At 38.2% G+C, this 26,420-nt stretch overlaps 1 protein-coding gene across 1 annotated transcript in view; it reads right to left on the minus strand.

Annotated features, from left to right (window-relative positions):
* Positions 1–507: 507 nt before the first annotated feature.
* Positions 508–26,420, minus strand: part of SGPP1 (sphingosine-1-phosphate phosphatase 1) — a 44,120-nt gene continuing 18,207 nt past the window's right edge. Inside the window, exons 2-3 of the mRNA XM_004055280.4 lie at positions 14,916–15,005; positions 508–2,953 (exon numbers count right to left, since the gene is read on the minus strand). Coding sequence (XP_004055328.1) covers positions 2,402–2,953; positions 14,916–15,005 — 642 coding nt within the window. The 3' untranslated portion in view covers positions 508–2,401. The remainder of the gene's footprint in view (positions 2,954–14,915; positions 15,006–26,420) is intronic.

A 26,420-nucleotide genomic window follows, 5' to 3' on the forward strand; every position in this document is an offset into this window, starting at 1 on the left:
TAAAAATAATTGTGTCAATCTTGAAGTGGCATTTTTTTATATTAGGTCATATAATTAGTTTCTGGCAGACCTGGTTTTTGCAGTTCACACATCATGGCATTTTAAAATTACAAAATAAAATGTCCATATGTTTTATTCTGCTTGAAAAAGTACCTGTTCCTAGTTTTATGATTAATCCTTGACATTCATGGAAAAGCAGTAAACTACCTACAATACTATTAGTCACATTTTACTGAAACATTTTTGTGCATAAGCTTTTTAAAAGAAATATTATGAAACTTTTTACTAAAAGTACAATGTTAGAAATAATCATAAATGGAACCAAAGCCAGTTTGTACCTCAAAGAACTTCTTCAATGTCTTCTATTGCCAAAACAGCACTTTGATTTTGGACAAAACGCTCCAGAGGAAATATGTGCTAGAATGAAAATCCAAGACATATTTTTAAAATCTCTACCAGATAAAACAGAAACAATTGCTCGGAAGGCAAACAAAACAAAGCAAAACCTTCTTCAATCTTCAATTTGGCTTTTATTTTAAAATACATTTAGCATAGAACTGTCATAGGACAGAAAATAATAAAACACAAATGGAACATTTTCAAATACCTTTTAAGCTAGACATAAAAATCAACAGGATAGCATACGCCCAAATTATGGGAAACGGTCCCTAAAATTCAATTCATTAAACATACATTTTGAAAGTAAAGCTCTTTTCACATTTTCCAACGTACCAATATTTTCCTACATGCCTTGGTTTCCTTTTAACTAATAAGTAAAGGGTAAATTTAGTTGCTTTACTTAAAATTACCAGCTTCAGTTTTGGTAAAAATTACCATGCCCCTAAATTCTCAATCAGAATTATAAAAATATGAGCTCAAATAGTTATGGTGCCCAAAATAGAAACATCTGAAGTGATAGTTCTGGATAATCATACAGATATTGCACTAAAATCAGTAATTTCATACCTGGTATTTATTTATATGGAAAGTTAATCCTCTTCTTTATGAAAAACTTTCTACAAATACACTTACTGTTAACGTAAGTACAACCACACTTCAAAATATAAAGGCAGACAGAAAAAAGAATAGTTTAATACTATATGCAAATTTTCCACTGTGAAAATAATAGAAAGTTGAAAAAATAATAGGATCTAAAATACTGATACTAATTTTAGGTTTTATAATTTACCTTAAATAGCCAATAAATGGGTATTAAAAGTTAATGGTGCTAAATCCAATCCTTTCCAAATTATTTAGAAAAATGCTTTGTTTACATATGAAGTATGTGCATTGTCCCATCTATAAATTTCAACGTTTCCATTCACTGGAAATACCTACCTGCAGTATAAACAATCAAGACAATGTACAAAAAGTATGTCCTGTTCCTATAACTTACAATGCACAGAAAAAATATCTACAAAAAGGGAAGTATTTATCCATTTAGCTTTCTAATAAATTGGTGAGAAAGTTTAGCCCATTCCACATTTCTTTCTAAATAAAGGCTAAAGAGTTAAGGGTAATTTACTTTTATGCCTGTCACCCTGACATACATTTTTTAAAATATTTGCTTGATTATATGTAACTTAAGATAAAGTTAATGTCTTATTTTTACATCACAGTATACATAGCATTTCTTAATTTAGCAACGGAAAGGCACAATTAGCAAGCAATAAAATTCAGTACCTGAATTATTAAACTGACGTCCAGAATAGCTGCAAATAAAGTTCATTCAAAACAGTATACAGAACTTAAAAAAAAATCCAAAAACTAATTTTTCTAAAAATTTGGTCCATTAAAAATGCCTCCCATGTTCAACATCATGGATAACATGAAAGGTAATGGCAGTGTAAAAACAGGCAGTAAATCAATGTATAGTAGCATATGCATTCTGGTCTAGTAATTACGCAATTCAATTAGGAAATGGCTCCCACAGTAAATAAATGTTAAATATATCTGTTAATAACAACATACCTGTATGTAGTTCAAATACACAGGCACAACTGTTTGCATATTATTATTGATTTTATAATACACTCCCATAGTTTAAAAAAACACTTAGGTATATTATTTTATATATAATATATATCAGATATATAATTGCATATTATGTACCTTATATATATTATATATAAGTTGAATCCATAATACAAAACTCTCCAAACATTACATGAACATTCTAAATGGATACTTATCATTTTCTCAGTAACGAAATAGCTCAGCTCACCTAAAACAGTATCTGGATGTGCAATGATAAAATGCACTGACTCTTATGAATTTACTTAAATAATTATTTAAGTTAAATTCCTGCAAAAGCCTAATTGTGACCTGGCTTTACCTGGAATATATTTTTGGGTATCAGTAACTGATACCCTCCTTTCTTATCATAAACAATACTTCTCCATCAAGAGATACCAATAAAGAAAAATATGTAAGGAACAAAAAATGTGATGGAGAAACCAACCATTCCATAGGTAATATACCGATAAGGAAGTTCAACTTCCATGTGCTGTCTTGCTTTTCGAATATCATCATACGGTATATTGAAGATTTTGCAGGCTAAAGGAATGGTGATCTTTTTCATTACATCTCTGACTATTAGTACAAATACCATCCCTATGAGGATCCGCAATATGGCTTTTCCAAACAGAGTCATAGTAATGGGGGGCCCAGCTAAAGGTAATGTATCTAGAGAAGGATCTAATACTAGACCCATGTTATAAGTAACATGAGATCCACATGCAATTCCAGCACCACTTCCTAGTATCTCAGCTGTGTCTCCTCGGGATGTGCTCCAGGTGTCAAGAGTGAAAGAAAAGATCCCCAAAGCTAAATGAAGCCCGATGATGATGAATGGAGCATATTTGTGAGTTTGGTTGAAGTTGTCAATCAGGTCCACAAATGGATAGAAGACAGCTAAGATTAAAATGGTATATAGGAATCCAGCAATAATATCCTAGGAAAAGATAAAAGTATCGTTGTTTAGTATAATACTGAATATTTTTGGCATTTAAAAAATAATTTATATTTGACATTTCAAATGTTGAATATACATACATTTTTTAAAGTTGTCAAATTCTCAAGGTAAACTTTATTAACTGACCATATAAGAGGCACTAAAAACTGTATTAATAATAAAAGGATTTATATTTTCATAATTCTACCCTTTTATAAATTAACTACATATATAATATCCACAAATTTATATTCAAATTCTGAACAACAAACTATGCTAAAATTGTGTAGTTTTGATTTCTGGGGAAAAGGACACTTATTATTCCAAGAAATGGTTTTCATTTTCATATGTTTATGTATGTAATTATCTCCATGACCACACAGGATATACATCCTAGGTAATTTTCTTTTCTCATTCATTCATTCATTGAACAAATATTTATGAGTACCAACCCCTATTTTAGGGGTTGAGGATACACTGCTTTAAAAAATGACAAGAATGTGGCTGGGCAAGGTAGCTCATGCCTGTAATCCCATCCCTTTGGGAGGCTGAGGTGGGTGGTTCACTTGAGGCCAGGAGTTCAAGACCAGCCTGGGTAACATAGTGAATCCCTGTCTCTACTAAAAATGCAAAAATTAGCCAGGTATGGTGGCTCCAGCCTGTGGTCCCAGCTACTTGGGGATGGAGGCATGTGAATCGCTTGAACCCAGGAAGTGGAGGTTGCAGTGAGCCAAGATCATGCCATTGCACTCCAGCCCGAACAACAGAGCAAGACTGTTGATAACCACATAAGAAAGCAGATAAATATTACAATTTCAGATTGTTACGAATCTTATGAAGAAACTAAAACAGGACAACGGAATAGTATGATAAGGACCCAATTAGAGTACTGATTGATTAAGGAAGCCTGTCTGAGGGTGGTGACACTTGAGCACAGATCTGATTCTAAAGGGAGCCTATATTTAGAGGCAGAGGAAATGTGTACCAGGTAGAGGGAATATCAAGTGCAAAGGCTTTTGTAGGCTAGGTAAGAGAGTAGATTTTATTTCAAAAGTGATAGGAGCTGGGTGCAGTGGCTCATGCCTATAATCCCAACACTTTGTCGAAACTGCTTGAGCCCAGGAGTTGGAGACCAGGCTGGGCAACACAGGGAGACTTCGTCTCTTAAGAATAAAAAGTGAGGCCGGGTGCAGTGGCTCACACCTGCAATCCCAGCACTTTCGGAGGCCGAGGCGGGTGGATCACCTGAGGTCAAGAGTTCAAGACCAGCCTGGCCAACATGGAGAAACCCCATCTCTACTAGAAATACAAAAGAAAATTAGCTGTGTGTGGTGGCACACACCGATAATCCCAACTACTTGGGAGGCTGAGACAGGAGAATCGCTTGAACCCGGGAGGCAGAGGTTGGGGTGAGTCGAGATCGCACCATTGCACTCCAGCCTGGGCAACAAGAGTGAAACTGCAACTCAAAAATAAATAAATACATACATACATACATACATACATACATACATACAAAAATTAGCCGGGCTTGGTGGTACGCGTTTGTAATCCCAGCTACTCGGGAGGCTGAGGCAGGAGAATTGCCTGAACCTGAACCCGGGAGGCGGAGGTTGCAGTAAGCCGAGATGGCGCCATTGCACTCCAGCCTGGGTGACAGAGCAAGACTCTGTCTCAAAAAAAAAAAAAAAAAAAAAAAAAAAAATTTTTTTTTTAAAAAGAATTGACAACTGTAACTTGGTGATGGATTGAATGTGAGAAACAGCAAGAAGAAAGAGAGGAATCAAAGATGGTTCCTAGTTTTAGGTAGGAGCAATTGTGTAGACTTGATAGAAGATGGTTTACTTGAGGAAACAAAGCTATTAAATAACTTTCTGAATCATTCCTGACAACATACAAAAATGTTCCGTATTTCTACCTTACAACAAAACAAAACCCTATGATCTACTATTACTGAAAAACTTATCAATGTTTATATTCACTGTCTCCACTTCCTCACCTCCGATTTTTCTCTAAACTCACCACTACACTGAAACCACTTTTTTCATGGATACTAGAGGTCTTCAAAAACAATCGTCATTTCTTTTTTTTTTTTTTTTTTTGAGATGGAGTCTCACTCTGTTGCCCAGGCTGGAGTGCAGTGGCGTGATCTCAGCTCTCTGCAACCTCCGCCTCCCAGGTTCACGCCATCCTCCTGCCTCGGCCTCCCGAGTAGCTGGGACTACAGGCACCCGCCACCATGCCCGACTAATTATTTGTATTTTTAGTAGAGACGGGGTTTTACCGTGTTAGCCAGGATGGTCTCTATCTCCTGACCTCGTGATCCGCCCGCCTCAGTCTCCCAAAGTGCTGGGATTACAGGCGTGAGCCACCGCATCTGGCCAGGTCATTTCTTAACAATATTCAATACAGTTAAGCAACAGACTAGTTGCTTGATGTTTTTGTCTTAAAATTTTTTATTATATAGGATTTGATACATAGCAAAATACATGTACAGTGTATATGAAACTATAAAATTCATATCTACGAAATCACTTCCCAACAAAAGAACTATAATATTACAAGAATTGTCAAATCTACTGTTGTGCTGTTTCTCAACCTATCATTCTGCATTCCTCCCTGGAGGCAATTTGCAAGCATGAATTTTGGCTTCATAAATACCTGGGATTTTTTGTTTGTTTGTTTTGTTTTGTTTGTAGATACCAGGTTTCACCAGCTTGCCCAGACTGGTCTTGAACTCCTGGGCTCAAGTGATCCACCTACCTTGGCCTCCCAAAGAGCTAGGATTACAGGTATCAGCCACCGGGCCTGGCCATAAATACCTATTTTTTCAAATCGTTTTACCACATTATCTTCAAGCAAAATATTATCTAGTTTGGCCCGGGGGCGGTGGCTCATGCCTGTAATCCCAGCACTTTGGGAGGCCAAGGTGGGAGGATCACCTGAGGTCAGGAGTTCGAGACCAGCCTGGCCAACATGGTGAAACCCTATCTCTATTAAAAATACAAAATTAGCCAGTGTGGTGGCACATGCCTGTAATCCCAGCTGCTCTGGAAGCTAAGGCAGGAGAATCGCTTAGAACCCCGGAGGTGGAGGTTGCAGTGAGCTGAAATTACGCCACTGCACTCTAGCCTTGGTGACAGAGCAAGACTCTGTCTAAAAAAAAAAAAAAAAAAAAAATCTAGTTTTGCTTCTTTCTGAGCTTTGCTAAAATGTTACAGCAGTCTCTTTTGAACTGCTTTTTACACTTAACATTAAGATTCATTCATTATATTATATGTAGTTATCGGTCATTCACTTTCACAATCATGTAATATTTTGCTGCATCATTATACAATTTATCGGTTTTCCCACTTATGGTCATTTAAGCTGTTTTTGGGTTTTGGATTAGTTAATTGATTACGGTTGAACTTGAATGCTTCTCTGTTTTTTGTTTTGTTTTGTTTTTTGAGACAGGGTCTGTCGCCCAGGCTGGACTTTGGTGGCACAATCTCAGCTCACTGCAACCTCCACCTCAAGTTGTCCTCCCCACTTCAGCCTCCTGAGTAACTGGGACTACAAGCGTCCATCACCATGCCCGGCTAGGCTAATTTTTGTATTTTTTGTAGACAAGGTTTTGTCATGTTGCCAAGGCTGGTTTCCAACTTCTGAGCTCAAGCAATCCACCTGCCTCAGCCTCCCACAGTGTTGGGATTACAGGTGTGAGCCACTGTGACCGGCTGGGCTATTTCTTTTCTATGCAATAAAAATTGTGTCATGAAATGACAGGGTCTGCAGTTGCAGTGCTTGAAGCCATTGTTCTAAAAGAGATATAACTCCAAATCAGAACACTTTGGAATATAAGAATAGCTGGAGAAGAAGATACAGATAATTATGAAAGAGAATACAGTTGAACATTCAACTATAAAATAGTAGGGAAATAGACTATGTTTTGTTCAACCTCAAATATTTTTTGGATGGATGAATGAATGAATAAACAAATCCTTCACATGAATTTGTTTTGTCTAGCAGAATCTACCAAATTACTTGTAAATGAATATCTTTCCTCTCTTTAAATGATGTACTACATGATAGATATAAGAAAATATTTTATTTATTTATTTATATGAGACTGAGTGTCACTCTGTTCCCCGGGCTGGAGTGCAGTGGCACCATCTAAGCTCACTGCAACCTCTACCTCCTGGCTTCAAGCAATTCTCCTGTCTCAGTCTCCCAAGTAGCTGGGGTTACAGGTGTGCACCACCAACCACACTCAGCTAATTTTTGTATTTTTAGTACAGACAGGGTTTCACCATGTTGGGCAGGCTGGTCTCGAACTCCTGACCTCAGGTAATCTGTCCACCTTGGCCTCCCAAAGTGCTGGGGTTACAGGTGTAAGCCACCATGCCCAGCCATGAAAAACATTTTTAAAAATTTTATTTAGATATAAAACATATTTTGGCTGATAGTCTCCTATTGTACAATAGTAAGTAAATAAAGTTGCTTAAAATTATAATTGTATTCTCTTTATTTAAATAAGTGATTCCTTTTATAACAGGTCAAGGAAAGATATTACACAATCGATTAACAAAATGTTTACGCTCGATCTTAGCCAAAAGGCTGAGAGGTGATCAATTAACAAAATGTTTAGGAAAGTGTCAACTAAGGCAATAAATATCATGTGTGCATTCCAACTCTTAGAAGGACATATAAAGCATTTCATAACTGAGTTTTTGTCTATCATTAAGTTTCATTTAATGCCAGATCCCAAAATGAATTTATAGACTATTTCTTCTTGTCTTAGAATTATCTTTCCTACCTATATTTCAGGCAAACTATTATATATTCTTTGAGATTCTCCTCAGGCATCTACCTCCTCCATAAACTTTCTTCTCCTACCCTGTAATAAGAAATTTTCTCTTCTTTGATTCCACTGCATCCTCCACATACCTGCTATGACTGTTTTCCATTCTTTGCTTGTCTGTTTCTCCAGGAAACCAAAAGTTCATAACCCTTGCTGTAGATTAAAATCAAGTGGAGAACTTGATAAAAATACTGATGCCTGGGACAATATTCAGAGATTATGATTGAACTGAAGTGGGGGTAGGGCATCGGTATTTTTTAAAAATCTCCCCAGTGATTCTGATGTACACCCCTGGTTGAAAACAATTGCACTACACTGTTTTATTACATACTGCATATTTAGACAATGACTACTCAAAGGCAAAGACTTTACCTTATTTATACATATATTTTCAGTGCATGAAAAATAAGTAAGCAGGAAATAAATGTTTGGTTAGTTAAATTAAGACAGTTAAGGTAATTCTTTAAAAATAAAAATAAAAAACAGAGAAAGAAAAAAAAAGAAGAAAGGAAGAAAGAAAAAGAGTTAAGGTATTCTTTAGACTCATCACATTGACTACATAATCCTGCCTGACAAGAGCTCTATAAGAGAAGCAGATGATATATAATTTATTGAACCAGGTCTAAGACATTTTTGGAGAATAATAACTTTCTGTACTAAAAACACTGCTTCAATACTTTACAATTATTGTCACATTTAACCATAACAACCAACATGAAACAGCTTGCCTCGAAGAGTCCCATTTTGCTCTTGTCCCCTGGACAGGTATTAAAAGCACCTTTTTCCCTTTCAAAAGTGTGCAAATTTGATGGAAATTTATGGTTACCTTAATCAACCAGTTTTTAAATAATGAAAACTGGAGTAAGGTCACACAGCTGCTTATTTAACCTCTTACATTGAAGGTACTTGACACAGTTGTTATAAAAATTAACATTTTGAGAAGCAGAAATTAAATATTGGGAGTGAAGAGAAACTAAATGTTCAACTTCCTTTTTTTTTTGGAGACAGGTCTTGCTGTGTCATTCAGCCTGTAGTGTAGTGGCGTGGTCATAGCTCACTGCAGCCTCAACCCCCTGGGCTCAATTGATCCTCCCACCTCAGCTTCCCAAGTAGCTGGGACTACAGGCGCAAGCCACCAGGCCTGGCTAATATTTTGTATTTTTTTGTAGAGACAGGCTTTCCCTATGTTGCTCAGGCTGGTCTTGAACTCCTGGGCTCAAGTGATTCACCCACCTCAGCTTCCCAAAGTGCTGGAATTATAGGCATTATCCACCACATCCAGCCTCAACACCTTTTTTTTTGAACAGGATGTCTTCCGAGAAGACTCAATGATACATACTAAAAATCACCAAAGAATTCTGATCAGCTGGATTTTATTTCAGTTACTCAAAGATTCCACAAGTGACTCAAACTCTGACCATGCATTTGGATAAGGAGATCTCAAATGATGTGACTGTCAAACCTCTATTCTTCATATTTCTTTTTTTGAGAGAGGATCTCACTCTATGGCCATGGCCTAGGCTGGAGGGGAGATCATGGCTCACCACAGCCTTGACTTCCTGGGCTCAAGCAATCCTCCCACCTCCCAAGTAGCTGGGACCACAGGCACACACCACCACACCAGCCTAACTTTTTGTATTTTTTTTTTTTATAAAGACGGGGTTTTGCCATGTTGCCCAGGTTGATCCAGATATTCTGGGCTCAAGTGATCCACCCGCCTCAGCCTCCCAAAGTGTTGGGATTACAGGCGTAAGCCACTGCACCTGGCCAATTCTTCATATTTCAGAGCACAAATTGCCAAAATAATTTCACCTTATGAGGTTACATTCCCTTTGTTTGCTATCTTACCCTTACTTCCCTACCTTGTAATTAAAGGCACAAGTCTTGGTAAATACCCATAGGATTTTGGCTACAAAAATAAAAGCTGTTGCTTTACTTTTTATCTTAAATTTCATGAGTGATTTAGAATTTCATGTTATATGCTAAAGTGTATATATTCTAAACTTTGTACTTTTCACATAGAATTTATATCAAGTCAGATGTTTCAGACAAATGACAATTGATAAGTTATTTATATAAAGCCATACATATTTACTCTAAGGTTAAGTGAAATGAAGGGTTAACAGCTCTGAAGTTAGCTTTTTATTAATTATTTTTATTTTTATTTTTAGATAGGATCTTGCTCTGTTGCCCAGGCTGGAGTACAGTGGCAAAATCACAGCTTATTGCAGCCTCAGTCTTCCTGGCTCAAGCAATCCTCCCATCTTGACCTCGTGAGTAGCTGGGACTACAGGTACAAGCCACCATGACCAACTTATTTTTTAATTTTTTATAGAGACGAAGTCTCCCTACATTGCCCAGGTTGGTCTTGAACTCCTCCCACCTTGGCCTTGCAAATTGTTGGGATTATAGGCGTGGGCTGCTGTGCCCAGCCAGGTATTTTTTTAAATTATGTATTTTTTCAAATTATGTATTTTTTCATAATAGATATAAGCATATGTTCAATCCTATAAAATGTTTCTTTTATACCTTAAAAAATGAAAAAACTGGCCAGGCACAGTGGCTCATGCCTGTAATCCCAGCACATTGAGAGGTCAGGGCGAGTGGATCGCTTGAGCTCAGGAGTTCGAAAGCAGCCTGGGCAACATGGCCAAGCCCTGTCTCTTCCAAAAAGAAAAAATAGAAAAATCAGCAGGGCATGGTGGTCCCAGCTACTTGGGAGGCTGAGGTGGGAAGATCGTTTGAGCCCAGGAGGCAAAGGTTGCAGTGAGCAGAGATTACGCCACTGCACTCCAGCCTGGGTAACAGAAGGAGACCCTGTCTCAGAAAAGAAAAGAAAAAAAAAAGCAAAAATTCATTAAATGTCTTTAAATTGTTATGTTTGATCTCTTTAACATTAAGAATTCTTTAAAATAATAACTTCTCATGTATCAATTGACATAAAAAATCCAGTATTTGTTGTCCTCTACTTTTTGTGTATAGCTCCACGAGTATTAAACTTAGATTGTTCCACACCTTGTCTGACCAGGAAAAAAAAACAAAACAAAACTTAGATTGCTACGAAACTAGACAAATCTTCTTCCTTTTCTGTTTGAGTTTTAAATTGTTTATATTTCCCTAGATAGGGTATATTGAACTCCTATCCAATAGAATCAGAAAAAGAAACATTCAAATTTACGACATAACCATGTTGGCTATCATTTTGATATCAATATAATGGATAACATTAAAATGTATAACTAAGTGGTTTTAAGTGTTAGAGCACAAAGTATGCAATAAAGAACAATTAATGTTAAAGGTAACAAAGAGCTCAAAGTAGCAAATTTTCTAAAAGGAAATTTAGCAAATAATTTTAGCTATTTATTATTATAAATAACTCTTATACCCCAAAATTTGTTAATTACACATCTAAATGGAATACTCCAGGTTATCATCAATTTATGGTAGATGATATTAAATATCATACATTTAATGAAGATTTATTAGGTACTAAATTTGAAATTTTTTTCATTTATACTGATCACACCTAGAGAGGCTAGTGATTTGCTGAGACTGAAATTCAGGTCTCCTATCTCATAATGGCTTTTTTGTTTTTATTGATTTTATTTTATTTATTTATTTTTTTGAGAGGGAGTCTCGCTCTGTCGCCCAGGCTGGAGTGCAGTGGCGCGATCTCTGCTCACTGCAAGCTCTGCCTCCCGGGTTCACACCATTCTCCTGCCTCAGCCTCCCCAGTAGCTGGGACTACAGGTACCTGCCACCACGCCCGGCTAATTTTTTGTATTTTTAGTAGAGACGGGGTTTCACCGTGTTAGCCAGGATGGTCTCAATCTTCTGACCTCATGATCCGCCCGCCTCTGCCTCCCAAAGTGCTGGGATTACAGGCGTGAGCCACCACGCCCGGCCTTTTGTTTTTATTTTAACTATAATATATTTCAGGTGTCCTGGATCCAGTTTAAATATGACAATGATGGCAACAGAGTTTCTGACAACAAAATGTATTGTTATAATGCATTGTTTTTTATTATAAAAGCTATGATTAGGGATGACTTTTGAAGTATCTATCTTCTTTCATTAAAATACACATTTAATACATGCTCACTACACAAAAAGTAAAAATTATAGACAAACAATAACAAACAGTTTTTAACCTAACAATAACCATTGTTAAAACTCTTAGTGTTAGGCTGGGCATAGTGGCTCACATCTGTAATCCCAGCACCTTGAGAAGTTGAGGTGGAACGATCACTTGAACCAGGAGTTTGATATCAACCTGGGCAGCATAGCTAGACCCTATCTCTACAAAAAATTTAAAAATTAGCTGGGCATTATAGTACATGTTTGTAGTCCTAGACACCCGGGAGGGTAAGGTGGGAGGATCACTTGAGCCCAGGAGTTTGAGACTGCAGTGAGCTATGTTTGCACCATCACACTCCAGCCTGGGTGACAGAGCAAGACCTTGTCCCTAAAAAGGCAAACAAACAAAAAAGAACAGATGTTGTCCATCCTGGATATTTGACTAACCCAACTAAACATTTCATTTTTTAAAAAGAACAGTATCAGCTAGGCATGGTGGCTCACACCTGTAATCCCAGCACTTTGGGAGGCCGAGGTGGGTGGATCACTTGAGGTCAGGAGTTCGAGACCAGCCTGGCCAACATGGTGAAACCCTGTTTCTACTAAAAATACAAAAATTATCAGGGCATGGTGGCATGCACCTGTAATCTCAGCTACTTGGAAGAATCCCTTGAACCTGGGAGGCAGAAATTGCAGTGAGCTGAGATCACGCCTCTGCACTTCAGCCTGGGTGACAGAACAAGACTCCATCTCAAAAACAAACAAACAAGCAAACAAAACCAGTATCTTTGAGATTATATATTCAATGTAATCACATAGATTCTTTTTCTTCCTTGTATGATGATAATGAGTCAAGGGATATTATCTAATATCTTTTTCTCCAAGAAATACCAGGAATTCACTTTTTATCACTAAAGATGCATAACCATTTGGTAGTTTTTTCAGAAGTACTGATGCTAATTTTTAGGGGTGGAACAGAATAACTCTAAAAAGACACAGAAGATAGAAAACATTTTCTTGTAACAAGTATTTGATTTTGCATAAAAATATGATACTTAATCTGATTACAAAATTAGGAGAGACTAGTCAGAAAGAAGTGTATGTAAATTCACAATTCATATTAAATACAAATAATTATAAAAAGTCAAACACAAATAATTTGTTTATTAAAATAGTGTTTAGGGCTAGGCGCAGTGGCTCACATCTGTAATCCCAGCACTTTGGGAGGCCAAGGCAGGTGGATTACCTGAGGTCAGGAGTCTGAGACCAGCCTGGCCAACATGGTGAAACCCTGTCTCTACTAAAAATACAAAAATTAGCCGGGTGTGGTGGTACATGCCTGTAATCCCAGCTACTCAGGAGGTTGAGGCACAAGAATCGCTTGAACCTGGGAGGCAGAAGCTGCAGTGAGCCGAGATTGCGCCACTGCCCTCCAGCTTGGACAACAGAGCAAGACTGTCTCAAAAAGAAAAAAAAGTGTTTGGTAGGGACTTCAAAAGGAGAGAGGGAGAGCGGGGGGAGGAAAGGGCCGCAAAACTTCCTATTGGGTACTATGTTCACCATCTGGGTCACAGGATCAATAGACGCCCAAATCTTGGCATCACACAATATACCTTTGCAAACAAATCTGCTTATGTACCCCTTGAATCTAAAATTAAAATTTAAAAAAACCTAGAAACAATGACCAACCCCAAAATTACAGCACACACTGCCTCCCAGCAAAATAAAATAGTGTTTGGGACTTCTGGAAATTTATCTGTGAAGGAGCAGGTGCTGGAAGCAAGAAATTTGAGATAGAAACCAACATTTCTATAACTAAGAAATATGAGAATGAAATATGAGAAAAAAAATTCTAAAAATGGTAAGCTGTTAAGGACAAGAAAAAAACTGACACGACCCATTAGAAACTAGAATTCCATGAATTCTTCCACCTTTTTTTGTGATCCTTTATCTCCATGATAATACATAATTCATTCATAGATGCCTCATGAGACACCATGTTGGATGCTAAAGGTAGAGTTAAAACACACAGTTGCTGTTCTCAAGGAACTTGGAGTCTAGTATACTTGACAGATAAGGAAAAAAGCAATTGCAATTTAGGATAAGTGGGGAAGGGTCACCTCACAAGTCTTGAGAAAGAGAAGATGGGGAAGGTAATAAGGCTTTGAGGGGTTAAGAATATCTATAGTGAGTCTTGAAGAATGAATAGGATAGTTAAGGTAAAGAAAGTGAAAAGGGCATTCCAAGTAAATGTTACAGCATTTGTAAAGTTATGGAGGTAAGAAACCCTTTGCATTGGAGGAAACCTAATAATTCAGTATAGCATCGTATTTGTGTTTTGGAAAGTCTACTAAACAGCTGAATACTAGTGGAGCAGTGTCAAACTGGAAGTTGGCTACTAATTAAGACGCTATCACAGTAATCTGGTCAAGATATGTCGCAGGCCAGAGCTAAGGGGGTGTCAATAGGGATAGCGAGGAGGGAAAGTGAATGGGTGTGGCTGCAAATAGTACAGGGTCCCTGTGCTGCTGCTTTGGGAACCGAATTGCATTCTCAAAACACAATGTCCACTGTGAGTCCTAACATACTGATGGGAAAGAGAAGAAAAGTAGAGTTTAATATGTAAACACAAATGGCACCTGGAAAGTTTAAGTTCACATAGTTTCTAGTCACTAGTTCTTCAACAATACTTAGGAGCTCTCCTTGGTTTCTGTAGTCACATTGCTGGTTTTGACTCAGTGGTAAGAGAGACACAGAAAAGACTGCAAAGGAAAATAAAAGTGAGACCGAAAGGAGGAAGAAATGTTATCTCGATTATAATACCTGGCTATTGTGATTGCTGGAAACTGTTTCTATGAAATATGTGACTACTACATTAATACTTCATAAACCATCATGTTGATATTTTCGCAAAACAAAGTTAGATGACTTACAATATTTTCTCATTTAGGCTTCAGGTAAGTTTGCAAATGATTAAAAATTATAAAATTTCCTGTCAATGTCATAAAAAATAAAGTATTAAGAAGACAACATTTTCCTTACCAGAATGGAGTGCATTCCCATGTAAATTCTACTTAGGCAAACTAGAGAACACCAGCAGGGAATAAGAATCAGTCCATATATAAGAGGGTACTAAAGGGGAAAAAAAGTAAAATTAGTTAAACAAATTTAAGTTAGATATAAACAAACAAAAGACAAATCAAATCACTATTCTATAAAGTCCACTAAAACAAGAAATTTGTTTTTACTCCCCATTGTATTTCCAGCACCTAACCCTGAGTATGGCACATGGCAGACATTCAAGAAATACTTTTCCACAAATGAACAAATGAATGAAATCTCATGTGTCTACATTCTTTATTGTGAGAACTGGCTCACTTCTGCTTCTACAATGAAGATTCAATCACTGGCATGGTATAGGAGGAGGAGGACAGGTAAGAGACATACTTTTAATATGGCCACCAAAATGAAAGGGCCTCTGGAATAGTACCTGAATCTGGTCCATGTAAATGTCTTCAGTTGTCTGGGGAGGAGGATTGGCATTATCTCCCTCTCACTTCATCAGTGACTGCTATCTGCAATTTATATTGCTATTCCCCTACCTTGCATTCAGTATTCAACACTTTGTACTTAGTTTTTCACTTCCACCCCATTGACTAAAATTTCAAATGGTCCCCTTACTGAGAAAAATTTTTGTGGAATACTAGGAGCAGAAATCATAAAAGGGAAAAAGCATAAACAGAAAGTGCAGACAATTCTTGGTATCAATGGCACTAGTGGAAGAGTTGGCTGTGAATGTCCTGAGATTGGAGGGAAAGAGGAAAGGATGGATGGGCATGGTGGTAAGTTTGTAAAGGGAAGAAGGGAGGGAACATTTGGGGCTGTTTATGCCTGATGACTTCAAATTTCTCAATGAAATTGAAGCCAAGGTGGTTAGGGAAGTTGGGTTGAAATAAACGAGCAAGGGACTTAAGTAAGCTTGTAAGAAGAGTAGAAAATATTTAGTACGAAATTGTTGTTTTTTGGTGGTTTGTTTTGTTCTGTTTTTTTAGAAAGACAGAGTCTCACTATGTTGCTCAGGCTGGAGTACTGAGGCTATTCCCAGGTGTGATAACAGCATACTAACACCTTGAACTCCTGGGCCCAAGTGATCCTCCTGCCTTAGCCTCCTGAGTAGCTGGAACTACAGGCAGAGTTGTTTTTTTTGCTGCTGTTGTTGTTTTTTGTTGTTGTTGTTTTTTGTTTTTACATATCTACTACATTTAACATGGTCCCTCACTTTCTCCTTGAAACTCTAAATACCCTTGATAGTCATAGCTTCATACTCTCCTGGTTCACCTTTCACCATTTATTTTTTGCTGCATTTCCCACACAAGAGCGTATCTTCCTCTTTTTGTTCTTTAAACATTAGTATAAAGAAGGATTCTGTCCTTAGTAGTTACTGAGTCTTACCTTTTCCTTTTTTTTTTGAGACAGGGTCTTACTCTGTCACCAAGGCTGATGTGCGGCAGCACAATCATGGCTCACTGCAGTCTCAACCTCCCAGGCTCAAGCAATCCTCCTGCCTCAGCCTCCCGAGCAGCTAGGACTACAGATGGGTATCTCAAACTCCTGAGTTCAAGCGATCCACACACCTTGGACTCGCAAAGTGCTAAGATTACAGGTGCAGTGAGCCAATGCACCTGGCCCCCTTTCTTATTTTTTTAACTACTTCTAGACTAGGCATGCTGAAGACCTACCCATTTCCCCGGGTTTAAGAACCATATATCCAACTCTGCACATATTTCCACCTTGAGGTCCCTATGGCAGTAAACCCACTATACCTCAAATGAAACTCATCATCATATCACCCACACTTGTTCCTCCTCTGATATTCCCTATTTCATTTGGAAACACCAAAAACCAAGTAATCCAAATGAGAAACATGAATTATCCTTAATTCTTTCCTTAGCCGTTGTATTCAATGAATAATCAAGTTTTACTAATTTTATATTCTAAATATTCCTTGGGAGAATAATTATATTCTTTTCTGGGAGTATAAGTTCCTATTCTTGCTGGAGGAGGCACTAAACAGTAAACACAAAAGCATGCAAATGATATGATATGTAAATATGTATAAGTTATATAAAATATATAAATCATATAATAAAACCTGATAGGTGACACGGAGAAAATAAAAAGAGAACATGTGTTGAAGAAATAGTAATGCTCATTAATATTCCTTGTGCTCCTCCTACATTTTGGATTCACTTACATTAGGGTCATGCAACTAATTTTGGCCAGTGAGCCGGGGAAAAAAGTGACTTATGCCACTTTCAATCTTCCTTTGAACTCTCTCTTTCCTATAGATGTGACCCTGGGAAACTACATGTTGAGATGCATCACAAGACGGGCAAGCTTCCATCAGCCTAGGTCCTTGAGGGTCAAAGTGGACAAAGCTGTTTGCTAATGCATAATGGATTTGTAACACAAGATTTTTTTTTTTTTGAGATAGGGTCTTGCTCTGTTGCCCAGGCTGGAGTGCAGTGGCATGATCTCGGCTCACTGCAACCTCCACCTCTCAGACTCAAGCGATCCTCCTACCTCAGCCTCCAGAGTAGCTCGGACTAGAGGTGTGCCACCACATCCAGCTGATTTTTTAAAAAATATTTTGCAGAGACAGGGTCTCGCCATGTTGCCCATGACTGGTCTTAAATTCCCAGGCTCAAGCAATTCGCCTGCCTTGGCCTCCCACAGTACTGAGATGAGAGGTGTGAGCCACCACTCCTGGCCAAGATACAAGATTTTGTTATGTGTTAAGTCATTGCAATTTTGGGATTAAGTCATTGCCACAGTATCGACAAGTCTATCTTAATTAAAACAGATATAAAAATAGGGTCATGAGTTTCAGAGTGTATATGGGGCAGGTTACAGTATTAAATAGAAGATAGTCAGTGTAGGCTTTATTGAGAAGTTGAGATTTGAGGCAAGACGGAATGGAGGTGAGGTGAGTATACTTGCCAAGCAGATTATCTGTGGGAATAGCATATACTAGGCAGGCGAATCAGTGAGCAAAGTTTCTGATCACCAAGTATGACTGGCAAGGAGGCTAGCTGTGGCCATAGTAGAGAGAGCAAGTAGAAGAGGTTAGGGAGGTAATGGGGGGCCAGATCAAGTAGAGCCTGGGAGGCCACCATAAGAAAACTAGCTTCTATTGTGAATCAAATGGAGAGCCACTGCAGGGTTTTGAGTAAAGCTGCTATGCAGAGATTAAATTTTAAGAGAGTAAGGCAAAAACAGGAAGACCAGTTAGGAGGCTGTTGGTATAACCTAGGTAAGAGATAACAGTGGTGTCTGTCTCTACAGCAGGGACTTGACCTTTAAAGTCTTTAAAAACCTTTAAAGTCTAATTTTTAAAAAGCTGTTGACAGTAAAAAAAAAAAAAAAAAGAACCAAAAGAAGTAAAAAAAAAAGTCAACTTTAAAAAAATCTTTCTGCACTTCCTTCTCTTTTTTAACTTGGACCCTATAAGGAAGTAAAAATGTACAAAATTACTGATAAGAGTTCTTTATACACAACAAACTGAAGAAAAAAATCACCTATAGAGTCTCAGAAGCTAGAGGTGAAGGTCGGAAGGGGAAGGGTAGAGATTTTAAATAGGAGCAATGAAACCAAGTATGACTTAACCCACATTTATTCAATTTTACGACGTCCAAGGTGTTTAAAAAGCGGAGATGGAATGTTAACAAGCCAGATGCAGAGGCTAAAGAAGCTATGAGGCTTTCCTTTTCTCTGCTCCATGGCACCTTCAGATTTCACTGGGATGAGGTGACTAAAGAAAACAAAATAAGTCATTTTTATTGACCGACTTTTTTTGGTCATTACTCTCTACCTTTATGATATGTTCTCTAGATTTTTTTATGGAAAAAAAATATTTTGGGGCCAAGTACGGTGGCTCATACCTGTAATCCCAGCAGCACTTTGGAAGGTCAAAGCAGGCAGATCACTTGAGATCAGGAGTTTGAGACCAGCCTGGCCAACAGGATGAAACCTCGTCTCTACTAAAAATACAAAAATTAGCCAGGTGTAGTGGCACGCACCTGTAGTCCAAGCTACTTGGGAGGCTGAGGCATGAGAATCGCTTGAACCTGGGAGGCAGAGGTTGCAGTGAGCCGAGACTGCGCCACTGCACTACAGCCTCGGTGACGAAGTGAGACTCTGTCTAAAAAAAAATTAAAAAAAAAAAACATTTTGGGGAACACTTGATCCAGTTCTGACTACATGATGACTTTCATATTTACTCCCCATTGAATAACAGAATTCTGAACTTCTAAGTGTCAAAGTAAAAAAGAATTTCATCAGTAAGCACACAAAAAAGACTACAGATCTTAATGGCTAAAGGAAATAACAAATTAGATAAAGTGATATTTTTTTTTACTGTGCCTAATTTATAAATTAAACTTTATCACATATACATATGTACAGGAAAAAAACAGTATATATAGGGTTGAGTACTATCCACAGTTTCAGGTACCCACTGGGGGTCGTGGAACATATCCTCTGCTGATGAGGGGGGCTACTATATCCCTATTCACAGATGAAGTGATCCTAAAGATAGAAAATCCCAAATAATCCATGAAGAAAACATATTAGAATTAATAAATGAATTCAGCAAAGTTGCAGGGTGTAAGATCAACACTCACAAATCAGCTGTGTTTCTACATACCAGCAATAAAAAAAAACCCTAAAATGAAAGTAAGAAAAATAATTCCACTTTCAATAGCATCCTAAAGAATAAAATACCCATACCTAGGAATAAACTTAACTAAGGAAGTGAAAGGTTTGTCCACTGAAAACTATAAAACATTACTGAAAGAAATTAAAGACCTAATTAAGGCCAGGCGCAGTGGCTCATGCCTATAATCCCAGCACTTTGGGAAGCTGAGGTGGGCGGATCACAAGGTCAAGAGATCAAGACCATCCTGGCCAACAGATCAAGACCATCCTGGCCAACATGGTGAAACCCTGTCTCCAATAAAAATACAAATACAAAAATTAGCTGGGCGTGGTGGCGTGCGCCTGTAGTCCCAGCTACTTGGGAGGCTGAAGCAAGAGAATTGCTTGAACCCGGGAGGCAGAGGTTGCAGTGAGCTGAGACTGCACCCTGGCACTCCAGCCTGGCAACAGAGCAAGAGAGACTCCATCTCAAAAAAAAAAAAAAAAAAAAAAAGACCTAATTAATGAAAAGATATCCCATGTTTATGGATTAGAAGACTTAATACATTAAAACTTAATATGTTAAAATGGCACTATTATCTAAAGTGATCTATAGTCAATGTAATCCCTATTCAAGTTTTTGTTTTTGTTTTTGTTTTTGTTTTTGGCGGTGGGTGGGGAGTGGAGTCTCGCTTTATCACCCAGGCTGGAGTGCAATCTAGCAGTGGTTCAATCATAGTTCACCATAGCCTCCGACTCCTGGACTCATGTGATCCTCCCAATGCAGCCTCCCATGTAGCTGGGACTACAGGTGTGCACCACCATACCCTGCTAATTTTTTAATGTTTTATAGAGATGGGGGTCTCACTATGTTGCCCAGGCTGGTCTCAAACTCCTGGGCTCAAGTGATCTTCCCATTTTAGCCTCCCAAAGCACTGGAATTACAGGCCTAAGCCACCATGCCCAGCCCTTCTGTCAAAGTTCTAATTGCATTTTTGCAGATACTGAAAAGCTGATCCTCAAATTTATATAGAATTGCAAAAGGTCCTGAAGAGCCAAAACAATACTAAAAAAGAAGAACAATGTGGAAGGACTCATATTTTCTGATTTCAAAATTTACTACAGTATTCAAAACAGTGTGGTACTGACATAAGGTCAGACATATAGACCAGTGAAATAGAATCGTGGGCCCCAAACTAAACCCATATACGTATGGTTAACTGATTTTCAATAAGAATGCCAAGACCATTAAATAGGTAAAGAATAGTCTCTTTAACAAATAGTGCTAGGACGTCTGAATACCTACATGCAAAATGATGAAGTTGGACTCCTATCTCATACCATATATACACTCAAAATGGGTCAACAACTTAAATATAAGAGCTAAAAACTTTTAGAAGAAAACATAGGGGCCGGGTGTGGTGACTCACACCTGTAATTCTAGCACTTTGGGAGGCCAAGGCAGAAGGATCGCTTGAGCCCAGGTGTTCAAGACCAGCCTGGACAACACAGTAAGACCCTGTCTCAATAAAGGAAGAAAATCTTTAAAAAAATTTTTAAAAGAAAACACAGGGATAAATCTTTATGACTCTGGATTAGGCAACAGATTCTTAACTATGACACCAAAAGCATGTGTAACAAAAGAAAAACATAGGTAAACTGGAATTTCATCAAAATTTACAACTTGACCGGGTGTGGCGGCTCAGGCCTGTAATCTCAGCACTTTGGGAAGCCTAGGCAGGAAGATCACTTGAGGTCAGGAATTTGAGACCAGCCTGGCCAACATGGTGAGACCCTGTCTCTATGAAAAATACAAAAAATTAGTCAGGCATGGTGATGTGTGCCTGTAGTCCCAGCTACTTGGGAGGCTGAGGTGGGAGACTCGCTTGAACCCGGGAGGTGGGGGTTGCAGTGAGCCGAGATCGTGCCATTGCACTCCAGCGTGGGTGACAGGGCAAGACTCTGTCTTTAAAAAAAACAAAAAAACAAAACAAAACACTCATGTACATCAAAGGAAATTATCAAGAAAATGAAAAGACAGTTTACTAAATGGGAGAAAGTATTTGCAAATGATATATTTAATAAGGATCTAGTATGCAGAATTTGTAAAGAACTCTTACAACTCAAAAACAAAAAGACAACACAATTGAAAAATGGGCAAAGGACTTGAATAGACATTTCTCCAAAGAAGATATACAAATGGCCAACAAGCACATGAAAATATGCTCGCCTGGCATGGTGGCTCACACTTGTAATCCCAGCACTTTGGGGGGCCGAGGTGGGCAGATTGCTTGAGCCCAGGAGTTTGAGATGAGCCTGGGCAACATGGCGAAACCCCGTCTCTAACAAAAATACAAAAATTAGCCAGGCATGGTGACATGCACTTGTGGTCCCAGGTACTTGGGAGGCTGAGGTAGGTGGATCACTTGAGCCTGGGAGGTAAAGGTTGCCATGAGCCAAGATCATGCCATTGCGTTCTAGCCTGGGTGACAAAGTGAAACCCTGTCTCAAAAAATGGGAAATGAAAATGAAAAATGAAAATCAAAATCACAGTGAGGTACAACTTCATACTCCACTAGGATAGCTATAATAATTAACAGAAAGAAAAAAGACAGGAAAGTAACAAGTATTGGTGAGTATGTGGGGAAATTGGAAGCTTTGTACATTGCTGTTGGGATGTAAAATGAAGCAGCTGCTATGAAAAGCAGTTTAGCAGTTCCTCAAAAAGTTAAACACAGAATTACCATATGACCCACACATTTCCACTTTTAACTATATCCCCCAAAGAAATGAAAACCAGTACTCAAATACATTCATACATATGTTCATACCAGTACTATTCACAATAACCAAAAGGCGGGCATAGCCCAAGTGTTCATCAACAGAAGAATGGGTAAATTATTTGTGGTATATACAAACAATGGAATAGTAGTCAACACAAAAGGAATGAAGTACTGATGCATGCTACAACATGGATGAACTTTAAAAACATTATGTTAAGTGAATGAAGCCAGACACCAAAGGTCACATATTATACAATTTCATTTATATGAAATATCCAAAATAGGTAAACCTATACAGCCACAACATGGATGGTTGCCAGAAGTCAGGGGGAGAGAGAAACGGGGAGCAAATGCTTAATGGGTAGAGGGTTCCCTTTTGGGGTGATGAAAGTGTTTTGGAACTAGATAGAAACAATGGTTGTACGACATTGTGAATGTACTAGAGCTGAATTATTCACTTCAAAATTATTAATTTTATGTAAGTTTTACCTCAAGTTAAAAAAAAAATAAACCAAAACTAAACATATCCAGAATGTGACCACTTCTACCTCTACCATTATTACCTGCTGTAAGCCACCAGCAATTCTCTCCTGCCTGTATTACTATAATATGTGTCTGGCACATAGTGGGCAGTCAATTAATACTTGTTGAACAAAGTAAACATAAGCCTTCAGCCACCAGCCTTACCATATTATATTCATGAAAACATGTGTCAAAGGCCATAGTATCATTCAGTTCCTGGCCTCAAACATGGTCTGTGTTAACCCTTAGTTCTAAGAGCATCTGTGAAATCCACCATAATAAATTGCAATCTGAAAATCCTTTTGAGTAAACTTAAGAAACAGAATCCCAGCACTTTGGGAGGCTGAGATGGATGGATCACCTGAGGTCAGGAGTTTGAGACCAGCCTGGCTAATGTGGCGAAACCTTGTCTCTACTAAAAATACAAAAATTAGCTGGGCCTGGTAGCATGCGCCTGTAGTCCTAGCTACTCGGGAGGCTGAGGTGGGAGAATCACTTGAACATGGAGGCAGAGGTTGCAATGAGTGAGATCATGCCACTGCACTCCAGCCTGGGAGACAGAGTGAGACTCTGTCCCAAAAAAAAAAAAAAAAAACTGACCCATATATAATCATTTAATGTACACATTAAATGAGAAAAATATAATTTAAAACATTCTCAATCTATGGTTTTGACCTATTTGCATCTAATGTCAGTGTTATTACTGTTTCTCTTTTGAACTCTTAAGTTACAAAGAATCAATTTAGCAACTGAACTCACCATATACACATTATAATTAAAAATATATTTTATATCAAAAACCACAGTAAGGGAAGTGCTATTTGTTACCATACTAGTTGATATAATCTTATGTTAAAAAAACAGGATCCGTGTTCCAGTTCCTATTAAGGAAAGAATCTGTGAAGAAAGAGTAGGGCTACATGTTATAGCTTGTAACACGTCAGAGCTGCAGGCAGGCCCCAGCATTCCAGATGAGGAGGAAGAAATTCCTGATTGCCTCTCCAGAAACCAATAAATATAGACTTCCAGGCAGTTTCCAAGTCATTAGTACTTCTTCATTATCTACTGATTTTTTTTTTTTTTTTTTGAGATGGAGTTTCTCTCTTGTTGCCCAGGCTGGAGTGCAATGGCGCGATCTCGGCTCACCACAACCTCCGCCTCCCGGGTTCAAGCAATTCTCCTGCTGGTCAGGCTGGTCTTGAACTGCCAACCTCACGTGATCCACCTATCTCGGCCTCCCAAAGTGCTGGGATTACAGGCGTGAGCCACTGCACCAAGCCCTTATTAAGTATTTTTTTATGTCTTGGATAATCCAGCCTCATCTGCTTCAAGGCTCCAGAAAACTTCTCCAGCGTCTTGTGTGGATTCTGTGCAGATTTTTTTTTTAAAATCCCTATTCAAACCTCCAGGGTTGAGAACAAATCTAGTCTGTGGTGACAATAGTTGTATAGCTGCCTCGGCACTCAGGAAAAAGTGAGTGTGGTAGGCTCATTAAGTACAATAATTTTCAAAATGCAAAACGCATTACAATGGCAAACTCAAATTCTGTCTTTTCCACATTAGTAAATTTAGCAATTCTGTAAGACCTTAGTTTCTATTTTATAAAAAGTCAGAACTAGGGGGACTATCTCTTCCCCCATTCCTCAGTCACAGCAATCTAACTGACCTTTCTCTTGTTTCTGATACATATTTGTGGTATCGTCCTCCACTCTCTCCACTTCTTTTCTATTCCTACCTAACCCAATCTTTCTTTTTTTCTTGGTACTCACTGGCTATAGCAGCAATCCTTTTTTTTTTTTTTTTTTTTTTTTTTTTGAGATGGAGTTTCACTCTTGTCTCCCAGGCTGGAGTGCAATGCCCCATCTCGGTTTACTGCAACCTCCGCCTCCTGGGTTCAAATGATTCTCCTGCCTCAGCCTCCCAAGCAGCTGGGATTACAGGTGCCCACCACCATGCCCGGCTATTTTTTTTTTTTTTTGTATTTTTAGTAGAGATGGGGTTTTGGGGTTTTGCCATATTGGCCAGGCTTGTCTCGAACTCCCGACCTCAGATGACCTCAGATGATCTGCTAGCCTCGGCCTCTCAAAGTGCTGGGATTACAGGCATGAGCCACTGTGCCCAGCCAGCAATCCTTTATTTCTGACCGTTAATTTGGCTAGACTTTTTTAAGCCAAAATTCAATTCTAAGGCAGACATTAGGAGAAATATGAATTTATTATTTACTAAGAGGTTAATAATTTTTATTTGACATACAATTTACTACATACCAGGTGCTATTCTAAGAGCTTTACAAATATTAAAGCATATAATCATCAGAACAACCATATGGCATAGCTATTCTAATTCACCTCATTTTATAGATGAAACTGAGGCACAGCAGGGTCAAATTTTTGCCCTAAGTCAACCAGCTATCAGGTTATGGATCTGTGATTCAAGCACAGGAAGTCTGATTCCTGAGTCTGAGCTCTTAACTACTACACTATGCTGCCCTTCATATATAAAGTTGTTGTTTATATACTTCATATATAAAGTGTGTTGTTTAATTTCTTTTATCCTTAGGATCAAGTAGAATATCACTCAAATATATTTTAAGTTTTTCTTAGAATGAAGGCTAAATAAAAATTTCATTTAATTAGAGGTAGAAGAGAGCTTAAAGATATTAATTCTGGCTGGGCATGGTGGGTCACACCTATAATCCCAGTACTTTGGGAGGCCAAGATGGGTGATCACCTGAGGTGAGGAGTTCGTGACCAGCTTGGCCAACATAGTGAAACTCCGTCTCTACTAAAAACACAAAATTAGCCGGGTGTGGTGGTGGGGGCCTGTAATCCCAGCTACTCGGGAGGCTGAGGCAGGAGAATCGCTTGAACCCAGGCGGCAGAGGTTGCAGTGAGCTGAAACTATGCCATTGCACTCCAGCCTGGGCAACAAGAGCGAGACTCTGGCTCAAAAAAAAAAAAAAAAAAAAAACCATTAATTCTATCCCTCTCTCTTTACAGTTAAAGAACAGACCTATGGATGCTAAGTAACATTCAGTATTATACTCTAGTGACCTATTCTAATTCCTTTTCCAATTTATCACTGCTTCTTACTTTATATTTTTATCATTACACAAATGGGTAACAATTTTAAATTTGGCAGGGGTTTCCCGGCTTCTGTTTTCATTTTCATAGAGAATGTTGAGCTGTATCTGCGGCGTTTATGTATTTCCTCTAATAAGAATGTTTCTACTGAAATTAAATCTTTAGGTCTTATAGAGTAGAAAGTAAAAATTACAAGTCCTTCACATTATTTTCAAATACATAAAAATGTAAAAATGTACCAAACCCAAAACAGATCACATGACATCCTAGATGTTTTTAATTTCATACCACTATCTAATCTTTTCACTGCACATCCTTGATCACAAGAAAATTTATCTAAACGTTTCCCTCAATTATTCTACCAAACAGCTTTTTTCTTTCTGATATACTTTTCTCACTATTATACATAATAAGAATTATTTTGTGTATTTTGGCATGTTCCATTTACATTCATTGAAGGTAGT

This window comes from Gorilla gorilla, chromosome 15 (assembly GCF_029281585.2).
Source record: "Gorilla gorilla gorilla isolate KB3781 chromosome 15, NHGRI_mGorGor1-v2.1_pri, whole genome shotgun sequence".
NCBI lineage: Eukaryota > Metazoa > Chordata > Mammalia > Primates > Hominidae > Gorilla > Gorilla gorilla.